Source organism: Lampetra fluviatilis, chromosome 28 (genome assembly GCF_964198595.1).
Source record: "Lampetra fluviatilis chromosome 28, kcLamFluv1.1, whole genome shotgun sequence".
Taxonomy (NCBI): Eukaryota; Metazoa; Chordata; class Hyperoartia; order Petromyzontiformes; family Petromyzontidae; genus Lampetra; species Lampetra fluviatilis.
The window spans coordinates 7,396,624-7,414,221 of NC_136302.1; the positions used below are offsets into that span (position 1 = coordinate 7,396,624).

A 17,598-nucleotide genomic window follows, 5' to 3' on the forward strand; every position below is an offset into this window, starting at 1 on the left:
GAAAGTTTGCACTTCCAAACAAAGTGCATATTTCTACGATTTATGTTCAACATTCACTGCCCGGCCCCAATGTGGCTTGGCACACAATTATATCATGCAAATGCTTTATCAGATTATGCTCATTCACATTACAAACTTCGTGATATATTCCCTGAGGTGGACTATGCTGGATGTTGCTTGACAGCAATTGTAGGCATGTCCAATAAACTGAACTTTTGTTGCACGCTGCTTTGAATACAGGTGCAGAATTTTTCATGAAAGTTTTATGTGTGTAAAATTACACTGGAGAATGACTAAGTATTGGTTTAAAATAGGGGTCGCAATGGTCATATTGCACATTTAGTCGCTCAGTGTGCATCCCACAAAAGGAATAATTGTGCCAAAGCGAAAGCGATTTCTGCCAAGAATTCACGAGCGTGTCTTTTGCAAAATCACACAGCGCAGTCTGCCAACCACACAGTGCTGGATTGCTAGTCCTGGCACTCGTGTGTAAATATATATATTTTTTTTTTTATCAGACCCTGTCTTCATTTTGCCTTTAAAACGTAAATCCAGAGCTTGTAATCCATGCCTGGCTCCAGCAGAACAAAGCCTGACGCAGGTAAAAACAGCTTTATGAAGATAAATGGTTGAAAAAGATTACGTCCGTTGTGAGGTTTTTTTTTTTTGCTACAGCTGTGTAGCTTTTCTTGAGTGAAGCTATGCGTTGTATAAAATGGTATTAGAACGGTTAAAAAAAAATAAGAAAATAGACAGAAACCTTTCCGAAGGGAACATCTTCATTTCTGGCAAAATAACCGCCCCGTGCTTTCAGCAGCTGTCGAACTGCCTTCTAAGCATCCGCTACATTTACCCACAACGCAGGCGCATCTTCCACATTGCAAACATCTGCAATGCATCTCTCCCCCCATACGGATTTGCATTTATTGGGCGCTGAGAAATGCCTCGGCAGCTCCGGCGCCCTGCTAATCGCAACCCGTCTCAACCGTCCCAGGGACCACGATGCGCTCGTGCTGTTCGTCTGTCCGGCGTCTTGGCAACGCCACCTGCTGCAGCCACAGCCGCCGCCCCACCGCGCGACCCCGAGTCGCGCTCTGCCGCGTCGCGCTCACCGATCGCTCTAACCGCGTCCCGCGAACCACTCCCCCCCCCCTCTCCCGCTGCCCTGCCCCGCCCCCCCACCCCCTCCATTTCGCAGTGGGAAGAGGTGAGCGGCTACGACGAGAAGATGAACGCCATCCGCACCTACCAAGTGTGCAACGTGTTCGAGCCGAACCAGAACAACTGGCTGCGCACCGACTACATCGAGCGAGGCGGCGCTCAGCGCGTATACGTCGAGATTAAGTTCTCGGTGCGCGACTGCAGCAGCATCCCCAACGTGCCGGGCTCGTGCAAGGAGACCTTCAACCTCTACTACTACGAGGCCGACGGCGACACGCAGGGCAACGGCGGCGGCCCGCACTGGACCGAGAGCCCGTTCGTCCGCGTGGACACCATCGCGCCCGACCAGAGCTTCTCCGAGGTGGACATGGGCGGCAAGGTGCTGAAGATCAACACGGAGGTGCGCAGCTTCGGGCCGCTGACGAGGCGCGGCTTCTACCTGGCCTTCCAGGACTACGGGGGCTGCATGTCGCTCATCACCGTCAAGGTCTTCTACCGCAAGTGCCAGCGCGTCGTGCAGAACTTCGCCGTGTTCGGCGAGACGCTCACGGGGGCCGAGAGCACGTCGCTCGTGATCGCGCGGGGCACGTGCGTGCCCAACGCCGAGGAGAACGACATGCCCATCAAGCTCTACTGCAACGGCGACGGCGACTGGATGGTGCCCATCGGGAGCTGCACCTGCCGTTCCGGTTACGAGCCCTCTGAGTCGCGCACGACTTGCAAAGGTGAGCGACGGCGGCGGTCTCTGCTAGCAGCCCCCCACCCACCCACCCCCCTCTCCCCCCCCCCCCACCGCCCCCTCCACTGCCCGTTTTTGAACAATTCATACAATTAAGCGATGGGCGTCACAACGCTTTGTCACGTGCATAAAGGGCGAGAGCCTGAGCAGAATGCACGGTAGGCAAGATAAGGTTGTATCGTCACACGTTCTGCCTACCGTTTAGAAATGCAGCTTGCAGCTCGTTGAGCATTGACTGACAATGTCACCCTCCTCTCAACGCCACCACCCCCCCTATCCCCACCCACATCATTCTATAATGTGGTTAATTGGCCAGCAGACATGGCCTAATGTTATTCAGATAACGTCACAGGATCTCTTAAAATCCACTGTGTAAGGGACCTCTCTTGTTTAATGGTTACTTACAACTACACTTCGCATGACTGCGGTATTAACCAGGGTGGCCACTGGGTTTGAACCAGGGACCTCTGCTGCAGGCAGCAAAACGCACTGCCCCAGTCAGCCACATCACCGTCAAATGGCTACGCAATGGAATAGGGGATTTGATTAATACGTTCGTCATCAGACATTACACTGTGTTTTTTGTTACATTCACGTAATAGCATGTCATAACAATAGCACAGCCAGTTACTGCTGTTGTTCGGTATGCATTCCTTGGAGTTTTGCACGAAGCTCTGTTGCATTAAATTCTGTAGTTATTGGCCACGAAGAGCCGCCTCGCGTGGATACACTTCACGTGACCGAAATAGATTCATTTTCTTGGGACCTTTCAAAGTCCAAAGAAATCTTTCTGAGTAGGCCTGGCCAATAAAACAGCAGTTCTACTTATAGGAGACACGGTCTACCATCCCAAGCCAACCAATACACAACCGCACGCATCTGCAAGAGCGGGGATTTCTTTTTCCGAGCTGCACCGGCGTGGAAGAAATGGAGCGCTTTCCGTTTTGCTCGCCGAAGTGTTTTTTGGGTTGGTACCGTATTTCGTTCAGCACGAAACGTCTACCGTGCTTAGAGCGTCCTCAGGAAATGTTAGCCGGAAGATGCCTGAAGAAGGTCCTGCAATGCGGAGCGAAACATCAAAGATCGCGCCGAACAACGCGGCGTACAAACTGTGAACGCAACATCTGAGAGCCACCCGGCACAACCGCAAACACCTACACAGCAGTGCTTTCTTATTTTACTTGCCAAAGGAGACCAAAATTGCACCCTCGCACATATTTCGGCAAACACAGGTAGAGCTTTGGACGCAGCTTGGGTTTTTAAGAAGTGCGAAATGCACAGTTGGTCCTTGCGATGCATGCACGCTGACAGAAAACACACGTGGAGGCTGTTATGCTGGGATTTTTTCTCACTTTCTGCCAAAACTGTGGGTGCTCTGGGAGCACCTTCTGGGACATGGGGAAACCAATACATCTTGCCGGGAGCCACTTGCAGAAACGAATGTTTTCTGATAACATTTGCACATTTGAAACGCAGATTCCCCCCCCCCCCCCCAATGTATCGGACGTGTATGTATTTAATTAAAACAAATGTCATAATCATCACTAGCCATCGATTTTCCACTGCTAGATAAATGTGTCCCCATGCTGGTGTCCACATGCTGCCACCTTCGCTCGTGCTGATGCGATGCCACAGTCCATTTCAATCCTTCACGTGCACTGATCTCTGTGCACCCTCTTGGATGCATTCTCTCTCACCAGTCCCATCCATCAACGGTAATTCCTTATAGCAATGTGTCCTGCCCAAGTTTCCTTGCTTTTCACAGCAGTCAATATGATGTCTGATTTCTACTTGTTCCCTGATCCATGTGCTCTCTTCCTGTCTGAACATGCATCTGTCCTTGTTCCTTTCTACACATGTCTGCCCTTGTCCCATTGTTGTTGTCAGTTTCCGTGTTTCTGATCTATATATAACTGTTGGCTGTATGTACTGACTGAATTGTTTCGTTATTCTTTGGGTACATTTGTATGTTTTTGTTCGTTTTAAAGTTCAGCATTCCAAAAGCCCTCCACTGTGCTTAACTCTCTGTTTACTCATTTTCATCCCAGACCCAATGTTAATTATTGCCCATGACGCACGATTTGTGCTGTAATATAAGGTGGTACCCATGCAATATTCTGTGTATCTTGCTTAGACAACCAATTCTACAGACTTTTGTGTTGTTCATTAAAGTCACGCGCATTAAGTTTGCTAAGCAAAATCGTCGTTGGGCTAAGAGACTTTGAAAACTAAACAAAATGTACAGGACACACAATGTTTTTCTGATAGTCAGAGTTGACATTCATGGTATGACAGATGAACAACAATGTGCAGTCTCTTCTCTATAGACATTGTATCTCTTCTCAGGGTCACATAGCTTTTCCTTATTGGTTATATTTAGCCACAGGATGTATTCATTTCACAATGTTTTTCTTTTTGTTACATAAAATAATAATGTACAAACCTTTTGTCAAACTACTGCTGGATGAAGACCTAGTTGGTCATGAGGTTTGGTTCACCATACGGCACCATACTTCACCATGCTTGTCAGTGTGGAGGAAAAATGGTGGGGTATTCTCTTGGACCTCTACAGACATCATTCGGGACTGATGTTAGCTGTGGGTGGATGGCAGGGAATCAAACTTGGTCCATTAGATTCATGGAACATGTCAGTTAAGAAATGTAAATGGAAAACAACTAAGAAAAGACTCTGTGATATACAGAACAGGTGTCAACCCCAACTTGTGCAAACTTGTGTTGAACTTATTGATAAGTACCAGATCTTTCACAGCAGTCATTTGTGTGGCAAAATATGCATTGGATGGATCTCTTCCAATGTGTTCAATCAGTGTCAATGGGTTAATAACGATGCTGGCACGGCTCTCGTATTAGACCAGTAATAGGCTGCTTAACTAATTAACTCAATTGATAATTGTGGGCTTGGGTCAGTGGTTGGAAAACGATGTGGATTGAGACTTTTTTAAACTCATTGTGAGAAAAAAACATGTGCTAGACAACAATTATGCATATGACACGCGTAACAATGTGTCCATTATGTCTGATTTCTTTTCCACTTTTTAAAATGTTAAATTCTCTCTTCACAATGACCATTATTATTTCATCAAATTCCATTTTTGTTTATAGATGACTAAATGAGTCATACATCACCGTGCTAATATCATATGATATAATTTCATGGCTTATTCCGTGCAAGGGCAAACGTTTCAGAATTTCTCGAATATATTAATGTGTCCGGGCCCTAATGGCATTCAACACAAGTTATATTTTATATATATATAAAAACAATGACGAATACATAATCAGAAGCATGCTGGTCATCCAGAAGTTAATGGTTCTTTGTGGAGTAGAAAATAAATTCAAAACAAAAACCATAAGTATCTTGGGATTCGAGGCCAGCACAATTCATTTCCGCACGCTGGGAGTTATAGTTGTGGCGCTGGCAACCAATGCTCTGGTGTTGCACCCAATCCTTCTGTTCATTGTACGGCGATACAGCGGTCGGTCTGATTAACACAATGGAGGGCGGAGGGGCTGTTTTGCTTCCCATCCTGGGTTTCGTTCAATTAAGGAGGGCTGCTGACGTCCACACTCGACCTTAAGTTCCCACGTCCTCCCAGGCGATCGGTGATGGTTTTCTTGCGCTAGGTGCTCTCATGGGTAAATCGACGTGGAGCTCGACGTTGGAGTGGCACGCGCGCCCTCGCTGGCGGACGTGCGGTTTAAGTGGGCAATGACTGAAAATGATGTAGGGTCCAGTTACCTTTCCTTAACTTGCGAATTTGATTTTTTTTTCCCTCCACAAAGCTGTTACCTGGAAGGCTTCCAACGCAATGAGCTTCCCACGCCACCCAAAGTGCACTGTTACGTGCGCGGCCCTGTTGAATAATAGAAGAGCAGCGATTAATGACTTTTCATTTGCCTAACCTTATGTTGAGAAGGGGAATCACGGTACAGAAGGAGGTTTATGTAATAGGTAGTCGTTTTCAATTGATACGTCTTTAATTTCATTTGCATTTCTCATTGCTGGTGCTGTTTCATATATAACATAATTAAATTAACAAAGACAAAGATATCCCCTATTAACGCTGTGACATACTTTTGGAGCACCTATGAAGGCCACCATGGTGAGTGGCCACCAACACTCTTAGAAACGTGTGTGTAGAATATTTCGCTGCTATAAACTTCCACGTGATAAGACGCTTAATTGAGCTTTCATTTGTGACCAGGTCGCTTTTGAAAAATAGCAAATAGCTCAGTGGGGTTCACCGAGTAAGTATACATAAATAAATAAAATAGTTTCGTTGTAGTATATTTATTCATAGTGATTTGCTTACGTTTCCTATGCTTAGCATTCCTATAAAAAAAATTTGCTATTGTTTGCTCATCTGTTGAAAAAAAAACTTCATAGCTCTTCAGATTTCTCCAGAATAAATAAAGATTCTGATTCTCTTTAAGTTTGGGTACTTTTTCACTCCAGCACTGAAATCGGTCCAAATTGGGGAACATGTTTTGCTCATGTTGTATTATGCTTTGCATTTTTTATTATTCTAGTCTTCTTTTCATTTCGTCCATCGCAAATGATGATGACTGCGGAGAGCAGCTCGCAGCATTTTCCTGCACGCTGTTGGGATGAGAGCCCTGCCCTTGACCTATACGTTAGATGGGATGTTTTGAAGCTGTCTTGTTTGCTTAATCAGAATGTGCTTAAAATGTGAATCACTTTCATTGTTGCATTAATAGACATTGTACGTACAGTCGCAAGCTCACGCGCGTTCGCTGTGTTGTTCCGACCACGTTTAAAATGTCGTGAAAATATGAAGTGGACTCTCGTTAATATTTATACGAGGGGTGGAAGGCCGCTCTTGGAGAACACGGAATTAAGGGCCGCGGATTTGATTCGAGCGTTTCATCTTTGTGTTGTTGTCGTTGTTCACGTTGTGGCGAGCGTAGCATTTTCTAGTAGCTGCAGGGGCTGCCGGGGAGGGGCGGGTAGGGGGGGATAATGTGAACCCAATTACATGCATCGTATACAAATACAAACACATCGATTCCAACACATTCAACTGCGTGCAATGCGCGTGAGTGAATCGATGTGTCGCAAAAAAAAAAATGTCTATCACTCTTATAACGAATTTGTCCCTTTTTTTACTTACATTTTTGGATATACTTTTATTCTGAAGCCAATTTCAACCCAGGAACGCCGTTTGATAGGAGGTTTGACTTGAGCAAAATAAATGCACCAATACTTTTAAATACCACTATGTAAAGGGAGTCATTTCTGGTTCATAGAGTAGATTTCTGGGTGTGTTTTTTGTTTTGTAAACTGCAGTGATGCACTGTTCGGTAAAGAATGAGAAATAAAATCAATGTCCCTATGTTTGCTTACAAAGAATGTGATCCTAATTCACAGTGATGAAAATGGGAGCCGACTGCTTGATAAATAATATGAAGAGTGTGTTTTGTCCCCTGCCGCCAGAGGTCCAGTCCACCTCGCATCCGAATCGATCCCACACGCCTTATAGATCTGTTTACTATGGGGGTGGGAGGGGGGGCGACAGCACACATGTTCGAGACACATGGCCAGCATGTGTATCTCGTTCTTTGTTGGATGGGATCCTCTATAAGAAAACTTTCTCTTTCACCGTATTCAATTGTACGGCTATTCTGTATTTTTATTTCTCTTGTCTCTCGCTTCACGTACCCTGCTTCCATAGGAATAAAAAAAAAGGAAAGTAAACATATTTAGCGGACTGCGTTCGCAGGTTGCATGCCGCGTGCATCATTACCCACTGCCTTATTTGTAGTCATCAGCCATGGTCTTATCCACTGCTGGAAGAAGGCCTCTCCCAAGCCCCTGCCTCCTCTCATGATCCTGCAATGCATCAATCCACCCAGCACCTGCACAAGAAGTGATTTAATAACTCCATCTTTTCGGTGTGCATCCTCTTTGGATGTGTTCCATCCTAGAGTGAGTTGACAATTCAGGCAATTGCTGATCTTCGTAGCGGGGAGATATTGGGCCCTTCTTCTGTGAATTCCAAGAAGAGCCATTTCCTGAAACTAGTGGTGCGGTTTTCCGCATACTGATCGATAAATCCGACGACACGAGTTAGATTCCTGGCCATGGCTAACAGCGGTGGCGAGTGATATCTGAACTGCGTCCCCTTCACCAACCTGCACTGACCAGCGTGGTGAAGTATGGTCGAACAACCCCACAGATTGACACGGCATTAGGATGCCTTCACCCCCAGTGGGGCCTTTGTAGGGCCTGTGTCAGGTGCTTCAAAATATCCTGGTTTTTCGCAAATCTATTTTTTGAGGTAATTGTTCCAGGAAATTTGAAATTTTTCCCAGGACAACAAAAGTCCTGTTTTGTTTCTTCTTTGTCAGCCGCATTCATGATGCTCTGATAGAAAAAAATGCAATTTTTCTGTAGTTTTCACCTCTTTTGGCATTGTGAGATGTTGCTTTTCCCATGATATGGTTATGGATTGTTGTATCTCAGAAGTCCGCAACCCTACCTACCTTAGGATATACCTCGGATTGAATCACAGGCTCCCAATCAAGGTATTAAATCAGCTTCTCACATTCCAGCGAATTTGAAATTTCTCAACCCAGGAAAATCCATTATAAGATTTTGTCAAGTGCAGTTCTAATGAGATTTTCAACAGGTATGTGTGCCAAGTGATTCTCAAGGCACACATTTCTGAAATCAGGGTAGTTTGTGTTAGAAGCTGGCAGTTCTTCACGATTCCGCGTCTCAAATTGAATAACATATCTAATGAGATTGGTGGAATAACAGAATTGTGGAAATTGCCCCATGCTTGTATAATTTGCGAGCTAAATATTGGAAAGATTATTGAGGAAGGGCCTGTGGTCCTTCTTCTGGATATTTTCACAGTCAAATCTGGTATTATTACCATTGTTTCTTTACCAAGGAAAGCCTCACCGAGTCTCAAGACTCTTTTATTTTACCAGGTAAGGCCCACTGAGCTATGTGGCTCTTTTTCAGAAGTGACCTGGCCACAAATTATAGCTCAACGAAGTGGCTTATCACGCAGAAGTTTATTGCAGCCAAATACTCTAAACGCATGTTGATTCTAAATATGGATGGAAAACCAGAGGACCCGGAGACAAAAATCCACGGGGAGAACATGCAAACTCCAAATATACAGGCATCAGGGTCTGCATCGATTCCACGACCTCCTGTATACCAGATGAGGTAGTTAACATCTCGCCACCGCGACACCACTGCGCCACCCTGCTGCCTATAACAGCGCAGTTGAAATGTACCCAGAGTATTGAAAATGTCCGTATGTGCAGTATGCAACATATTCATGCGTTGTTTAGCTGCCTCCAGGACACCGCAATTTGTTGCCGCTTGAATTAAGCAATACATCATGACTGCCGAAATCAGCCTCGCCCCCCCTCCCTCCCGATACGTTCCATTCATTGGCTACCATAGTCTGATGAGCTCCCCCCTCCCTCTCCTCCCCCCCTCAACTCGCTTTTAAGGGATTACATCTTGAATCATTGCCTCACTTGATGCAGCTAATCTGGCTGTGACGGTCCCACCTGATGACGGAGACTTGTGTTGCCTCCGAAACGTCGTGATTTTTTATTTTATTTAATTTTTATTTTCATTCATTTTGATGTTTTACCTACGTGACTTTACCGAAAAAACCTAAGAAGAAGAAATCAGCCTCCATTTCTCGGAGTCCCATTTGCCGTTTCTCTGACCAACAACGATGGCTTTTGCTGACAGGGAAAGGCACCCAACTCACTCGGCACCATTGTTTTCCCCACCCTCTCCGTAGTCATTTAATTCAAATGCAATTTGTGTAGTCACCGGGAAGCCCTGCGACCATCAGGATTTTAACCCTGCTCCTGAGTAGGCGTGACAAGAAACAAAACGAAAGTTCCCCCAAATTAGTTTGCTTGCTTGGGCCGTTCACACGTGTAAATGTACCCAATGTTTTTATTTGTTTTAACACAAACAGCTCTTGACCATCACTGGGAGAGAGGGCAAAGGCGCGGTGATCCATCACTCTTCTCCATGAGCCTCGACGTTTTGCCCGTAAGAGCATCCGAGCCTGGGACCTGAACCAGAAGTTTGGAAATTGGAAGCATCATTCCCCCGGAGTGGAGACCACCCAGCTGCCGTGCTTTCAGGCACAATGTCAAAAAAGCATGCCTTCTTTGAAGACAGTGCAAAAGCCTGCTGTCCCCTTGGATTTGTTCCAACATTGGTGATCCTATGACACTCTTTATGAGTCACCCATTGTGCGGCAGTGTCGCGGTCAAAACAACCACGTCCAGTCATTAACACTGTGCTGCTACAGTGGAGAGAATACTGAGACATGTTCTGTTGTTCGGCTTCGACAAATGCTGCTTTTTTTTACCGCTGCAGCTTAAACTTTACAATGGCACAGTAGGCCTCCTGTTAGTGATGCCAGTTTGCCTGGTGGCAATGCTGAGCCGGTTATGTAATGGTTCTGTTTTGAAGGATAGTTGGGTCCCGCAAAGATGCTTAAAGGCCAAGGCCTTTCCTGAGCGTGTCTTTCGCAATAAATCGTGCAGCATTATCTTAAAGGGTTCCATCGTGTTTGATGATTTGGACTGAACTAAGTGGCAGCAACATTAGCCGCCCGTGGAATTTGTAAATCACTCACCAAATTAAACTATTGGGTTTAACCAGTGAGTTTAGCATCAAACTATGTGATCAATAACTTGGACAAAAATGTCCCGTTATACAAATATATGTTGCGTGAAGTTAGCTTTGGACACTATAATGACACCACTGGACACTAAGTAAGAAATAAATGTGGGGAAAGATTGCTTTCACTAAAGCTGTGTACCATGTACGAGCATATACTTGAAAAAAACAGGCTGTACCTCGAAGTATGCGTGCAGATGTTTCTTATTTGCCAGGCGAAAAAAAACAAGGTTTTTTTTCTGTTATTATGTACTTTCATAACAATGTTGTAAAAGGCTGGTTTCAATTTAAACACCCAAATGACCTGACAATTCTTGGCAGGATTTTTATACCGTAGAGTAGCGTTTTACTGACTAAATGTACATTGTGGCATTCCGTGCAATGCGTGTCAGTAAAGTTCGCCTATTTGCTCGAGCTGTTTATTTGCTGTGCGGTTATACAATTTTATAGATTCATCTCCATTATATGCAGAATAATTGTTGTTGCTAACTGTGACGTTAACATGTGTAGGGGATACTTCACCGACAAAACACACATTAATCGGTTAACTGTCTATGTGTATCAAGCAACACACAACAATTCGTCAAAAGCACACATCACCTGTGCATTATGCAATATAAATCACCATTTCCTGAAGAAGTGCATTATGGTGCTCTTGTATTTGGTCACAATCGAAATCAAGTTGAGCAAATGTGACTGATTGACAGCAGCAGTGATGCAGTGACAGACAACTTTAAACTATCTATATGTATCCACCAAAAAAGTTAATATTGTATATAAACATGCTTAAGTAAGAAATGGGTGGTCATCATTTCTGATTGTGCTGCCGACCCAGGGATGGAAGTTACACATTCCTATGATCATGGATAAGTTATCCATGATCGTGGACACGTTTTTGTGTTTCATTTGTTGTTCTTTTCCCGCACCTCTGATAAGCATGGTTGGCTATGTACGGTACAAAAGAAGTTCAACAACATACATAGGGCATAGGATAACCATGTTGGCTATCATAGATGAGGATAATAATGAATTCCATGTGAATATGAAGCAACCTGGCCACAAATGAAAGCTCAGCCAAGTGGGGTATCATCTGGGAATTTACAGCAGCCAAAATACTCTGAACACACGTTGATTCTAAATGTGGAAGGAAGAAACAGGAGAACTCGGAGAAAAATCCACGCGACCACCAAGGAGAGAGAACATGCAAACTCCAAATATACAGCAGGCGTCAGGGTTGAGGATCGAACCCACAAACCTCCTGTATACCAGGCGAGCTTGTTAACATATTCTTAGGTTTTTTCGGTAAAGTCACGTAGGTAAAAAATTTAAATTAATAAAAGTAAGATAAAAAAAAATATCAAATATCACTTGATACAGCTATCGTGCTGTGACGGTTCCACCTGAAGACGGAAGCTTGTGTTGCCTCCGAAACGTCGTGATTTTTATTTTATTTTTTATTTTACTTTTATTAATTTAAAATTTTTACCTACGTGACTTTACCGAAAAAACCTAAGAATATGAATCCTTGCAGTCACGAAAGCTTCAAATCTAGAGCTTGTTAACATCTCGCCACCGTGGCGCCCAGGGCTTGCTGGCCACGTTGGGTGCATTACACGCCGATGCTAAAGCCAGGGAGACATGAGCAAAGAGGTCTCAGACGAGCAGATCGAAAGGCCAGGTGAGCGCAGGCGAGCGTAGAGGTTGGGTCGAAGCGGACAATGAATGGTCGCGGCAGACGGCGAGACAAAGTTGAGGCTCTGAATGGCGCAAGGGAGGCACGAATGCCATAATTTGTAAAGAGGGAAGGAACGTGACTGATGTGTTGACACATGGGTTGTGTGAGGCGTGTGGGCAATTGGTGACGGGAGCATAAACAAGGCGAGGGATAAATGGGCTGACAGAAGGGGGGGGGGGAATGCAGGTTTGGATTGTTGTCGAATTGAACGGAATTGCGGGGAGATAGATTCTCGTGACTCTTTAAGCAGAGAGAAGGATGCCTGCCTGTCTCTGAGGGTGAAGCTTCTGAAGAGAGACATTGCCATCATCCGTAACAACATATTTCTAAATCCTGATGACACAAAACAGTTTGTCGTCAACTAAACTGCCTGTGGTATAAATAATACAAATGCGTCCCATTGCATGTGTGTGTGGACAGATGAATTGCATTACGATGTGATGGAAAAATAAAACAAGTGGCTCTCTCTCCATATAAAATATCTGTGGACAACTCGGTGAACATGTGGGCAGACAGATGGATCCCCTCCAGAAAGGCATATAGAGTGGTGCTTATTTATTTGTATTACTTTGGAGAGCCTGTGAATGTCCCATGACGAATAATGTCTCATGATGTACGTTAGTTAAATAGTTAGTTAATGTTCGACAAATATCTTTCATGTAAAAAAAAAAGTCCCAGGGCCACCGTTCCCCGTTGGATTCAACGCTTCTGGCTAGGTGCCACTTCTAAAAGCGTGAAGGGAGCATCTTGGGGGACATTGTTGCATCTAACAGAAAGTCATGAATTTCGATTTAAAGCTTTCGTGACTGCAGGGATTCATCGTCTTGGTTCTTTCGGTAAAGTCACGTAGAAGGGAAATAATAAAATAATAAAAATAAAACATATAAAATAATTCTCACGACGTGAGATAATAAAAATAAAACATAATTCTCACGACGTGAGAATTATTTTATTACGTTTAAATTTTATGTTTTTATTATTTCCCTTCTACGTGACTTTACCGAAAGAACCAAGAAGAAAGTCATAACCTCTCTGACAAAACCAACATCGGTAAAAACGAACGACATTTTGCCAAACTCCACGATGCTAACCAGAGCCCAAGTGATGTTTAATTTGGATAACATGAATAATAACTTATAGCCTTTTGTCAATCCACTGCTGGATGAACGCCTCCACACACCATGGGGGTTGTTTCACCATACTTCACCACGCCGGCCAGCGCAGGTTGGTGAAGGAGGGCGTGTCCAGGAGGGGCAACCAGTTCACATATCACTCGCCACTGATGTAGCCATTCCCAGGGATCGAACTTAAGTTACTGGGTTTGCAGTGCAGTACACGAATCACTGCGCCCCCATGCCAGCCCTTAATTTAGACATTAACTTTTTTTATGTACAGATATGTTAAAGGGTAAACGGAAGAATTTTAACAAGATAATGCACACCGTAAACGATGTCTTTGTTTTAACCACATGATAAACACGCACAGTGGAATATGTGCCCCAAAATGGATTTTACTTGATCTATTTTAATGTTTTCTTATCGGTATAGCTCGTGTAATTTATATGGCAAGTGTGTTCAATCGCTTCTTAAAGTAGCTTCGGAAGGCTGCATGCATACAACATTTGACAAAGGGGGGCCTTGTTTATTTAATGGGAACTCAACTTACTTCTTACGGGTGGCTAATTTGGCCCGTGATGCCAACAGACAATGACTTCACTGTTGCCAGTGTGGAGTCACGGGATCCTTTAATGACTGCAAGCATCTGTGACATGGTGCTAAATGTCCCCTCTGCTGGACAGCGCACATTGTTATCCAGGCGTCTCCAACGCGGCTCCCAGGCCAAGTGTGGCCCACAGCAGCGATGCGGAAAAACGCAGCGGTGAGCGCGGCGATATCGGCCCATCGCTGCGCTACAACAGCCGTCTCGCGCAGTGTCGCATACAGCGTGCACCGTGAAACTTGCGCGGCTAACCAACGGTCAATTTCGCAGTAAAGGAATTATGGCACTTCATCATCGTTGTTTGTGCACTTAGTCCAGAAGAGCCGGCAGGTATCACACACGGACGTATGATCGTAACATTTTACAAGGGCATGATTGTGGAAGTGTGCAGCAGGTTGGTGAGGTACATATGAAAAATACATTTCATGCCTGCATTGGCCCTGTAATTCCATATCTAAAATCGCTCAAAAATGAAGGTACATGGATGTGCTGATGCATGTCTATAATTGAGACATTTGAAAGCAAGAAACTGGTAGATCACACAGTGATGGATGCTGCCTGCTTAATCGCAAGGGGCAGTAAGAATACTTCCAACAAGAAGACTTCCAACATGCTATCTCTACAGAGTTTGAGTGGTATTCCATTAAGTGCTTAGTTTTCTCTGTATGCTTTAGTTTTCCGACCACGTAAAAAAAAACTTAAATACTAAAAAAGGAATTAGCACACTTCCAAAATCTGAAAATGAGTCATGAGCCTCAATCTTTCATGAGTCAACCATAATCACTCATATCTAATTTATTTCGTTGACACATGCACACACAGTGCGCAAACAATTGCCCTTTTTTCCCCCCATCCCTTTTGTTTGGAGAAATGCGGCTATATCAAAGGACCAATCAGCCTCCTGAACCTTGCCATGCCTATTATTCTTATTATCTCCCCTCGGGCATCGTGCGAAATTCACAGTTCGTTTGCCAGTGTTCACGAGCTGCTAAATGCCCACCTGCCTGCTCACCTGTTTGCTCATCTGTTTCCAGGCCAATGGCTCCGCTGTCCTTTGGCAACGGTCAAAACAGCATAAGCCGGTCGTGCCTGTCAAGACATGGCCTCTTAAGCGGCACTTTGATGTCTCCGCGAAACAGGCAACCGTTTTAGCCAAGTATCGTTGAACATCGCCATTGTTGGATGCGTGTTTTTATCCTTTGCCCGATCTTGATTTTTTGTTTCTGTAATTCTACGTGATTTTTTAAAATTATGACAAAGCCTATGCATACATTGTCAGCAGATGCTGCCCTGGCATAATGGTTTGCGCATTGTAATAGCAATCCAGAGGTTGCTGGTTTGATCTCCCGATGAGGAAGTTGAAGCGGTGGTGCAATTTTCCGAAATCCCCCCCGCCGCCTCTATCCACCCAGCTTTATAATTTGGTGCACCACAGTTAGTCCACTGGCAGGTCTCACGTGGTAGGGTAAAGTTTTGGTACTCTTCTGAAAGATGTCTTGCCAGCATGGAAGAGCAGGCCAAATACCCTGGAGGTGATCTTAGTGTTTCCTTGAGCGGGGGCATTTTTGCCAGCAATGGCATAAGAAAGTATTAGCAGGTCTGCGCATTTATATTAACTTGTATATACACTATAAATTGCTTGCAAAATGTCATGATATCAGTCAATCGATTCCTTTTACAATTGATAAATAATGTTTATTTGCAGGAAAGACTTGGACGAGTATGCATGATTATTACTTTCCTAAATTCAAATTGATTTGCCAGAGTAGAGAAATGGATGCTCCCTTATACAGTGATCACACTGCATATTATATCACTGCGTTTGTTCGTGTGCAGTAGCGTTGTTTTCGTTTACACGCCGCGGTCCATTAGCTTTTACAAATCTGTAAAAGTCTGGTTTTATGGCATAGAAGTAGACTTTGTAGACTAATCTATATATATCAGTGGCTTTACTTACACAATTTAAGAAAACATATTGAAAGTCAACATCGTGTGTTTTAGTAGGCATCTAACGATTCATACATTAATGGTACGAAATTGCTTCTTAGTTTCACGATGCATACGCATTTGAACAGTGGGGGTGAGCATTGCTTATTTTGTATTCATATGTCTCAGTGTGTGTGATTGGCTCACGTTTATCCCTGCACCCATGAGAGATCCTACCAGCGCCACGATGGGGAAAAGGGGATCGAATTGCGATTGGCATCGTGACCCTGAATCGTGATTGTTCATCCAATTGCTACGTGGGGTAAAATCGCCGCACACTGAATAAAATATATTTTTATCACGACATTTTGGAACATTCTTCTAACTTGCCAAACTGCATGTTACGGCGAATAATTATTGCCCGATCACAAAAAAAAAAACCCTTGCCTGGATTTTAGAGGCGGGAATGTTCAATTCGGGCACAGTTCCTAATGAGGCCTTGAAACTGGATAGGATTGCCATCGAGTGCACTCGTGAAATGTATATGATGGCTTTTATTGTCTTTAGTAACTGGGTTGGGACCATCAGGCATGCTGTAAATGAGATCTTGGTTTGTAATATTTGGTGGAAGTGTAGGACTTGAATTGAGGATCTCAGTTGTAAGCATCAGCATTGCTCTTTGCTCAACCACCTGGCCACCTGAACTCCAGTGGATGTTAAAATAGGTCACAGGCGGCTACCGATAAGAGTGCTTTGTTTATATATTTTCAAGAAGGACCACAATAGCATTGCAATGATAATGTAAGAATATTCATGCACAGAAAGTTCAAATGGGAACACAAATATAATTCAAAGTAAGGTACTCCATTAGATATTCATGCTGAAGAACCTGTGCATTATTTATGTTGCAAAAACATGTTTTTTTTTATATTGGACAGTAATCTGTCATTGGCCATTGACAGCAGTGTGGTTTTGCAGTCATGTATTACGTGATACATGACTGAGGCTCTGCTAGCCAAACTATAATACTCCAAATAAACAAATGAGAAATAACAAAATCTTGAACATTTTCTTAATATAGCAAGTGCATGTTAAGCCCTTTTGTCCATCCACTGCTGGATAACAGCCTCCTCTCGAGGCCATGCAGGTTGTTGGGCTGTTTGACCATACTTTACCATGCTTGTCACTGTGGGTTGTAAAGCCAAGAGTAAGTACAGACAGGATAAATGTTATTACTTACTATCTTTGAGTTTTCTTGTCTGGAGGCATTGATGGGCATTGCAGGAGATGCATTTAAGTTTGCAGGGAGAATGTGTTCTACTGCACACTGTGTTGGGCCAGTGAGTGAGATAGAAAGCTGAAAACAGCCCACGGCAAATCGCTTGGATGCCTTGTATCTTCCAATCCTGGACATTCTCTCGCTCCAGAAGCCAGCCTGTGGCAAATCTCCCCACGGCCACTTGTCCCTGCGAAGTGTCTCGGCACTAGATTTCGATGCTCAGAACCCATGCAATGCACATCTGGAGGCAGTAATTTATATACTACCGGACGCTGATCCGTAAGAAACTGGCTCATTGCTCAAAAGTCTAATTTGCTAAGGTC

At 44.2% G+C, this 17,598-nt stretch overlaps 1 protein-coding gene across 2 annotated transcripts in view; it reads left to right on the forward strand.

The window, feature by feature from the left end:
* The window catches only part of LOC144942737 (ephrin type-B receptor 1-B-like), a 175,519-nt gene that overhangs the window by 55,804 nt on the left and 102,117 nt on the right, over positions 1-17,598 (forward strand). For both annotated transcript variants that reach the window (XM_078869609.1, XM_078869610.1), the window contains exon 3: positions 1,199-1,886. In XM_078869609.1, coding sequence (XP_078725735.1) covers positions 1,199-1,886 — 688 coding nt within the window. The remainder of the gene's footprint in view (positions 1-1,198; positions 1,887-17,598) is intronic.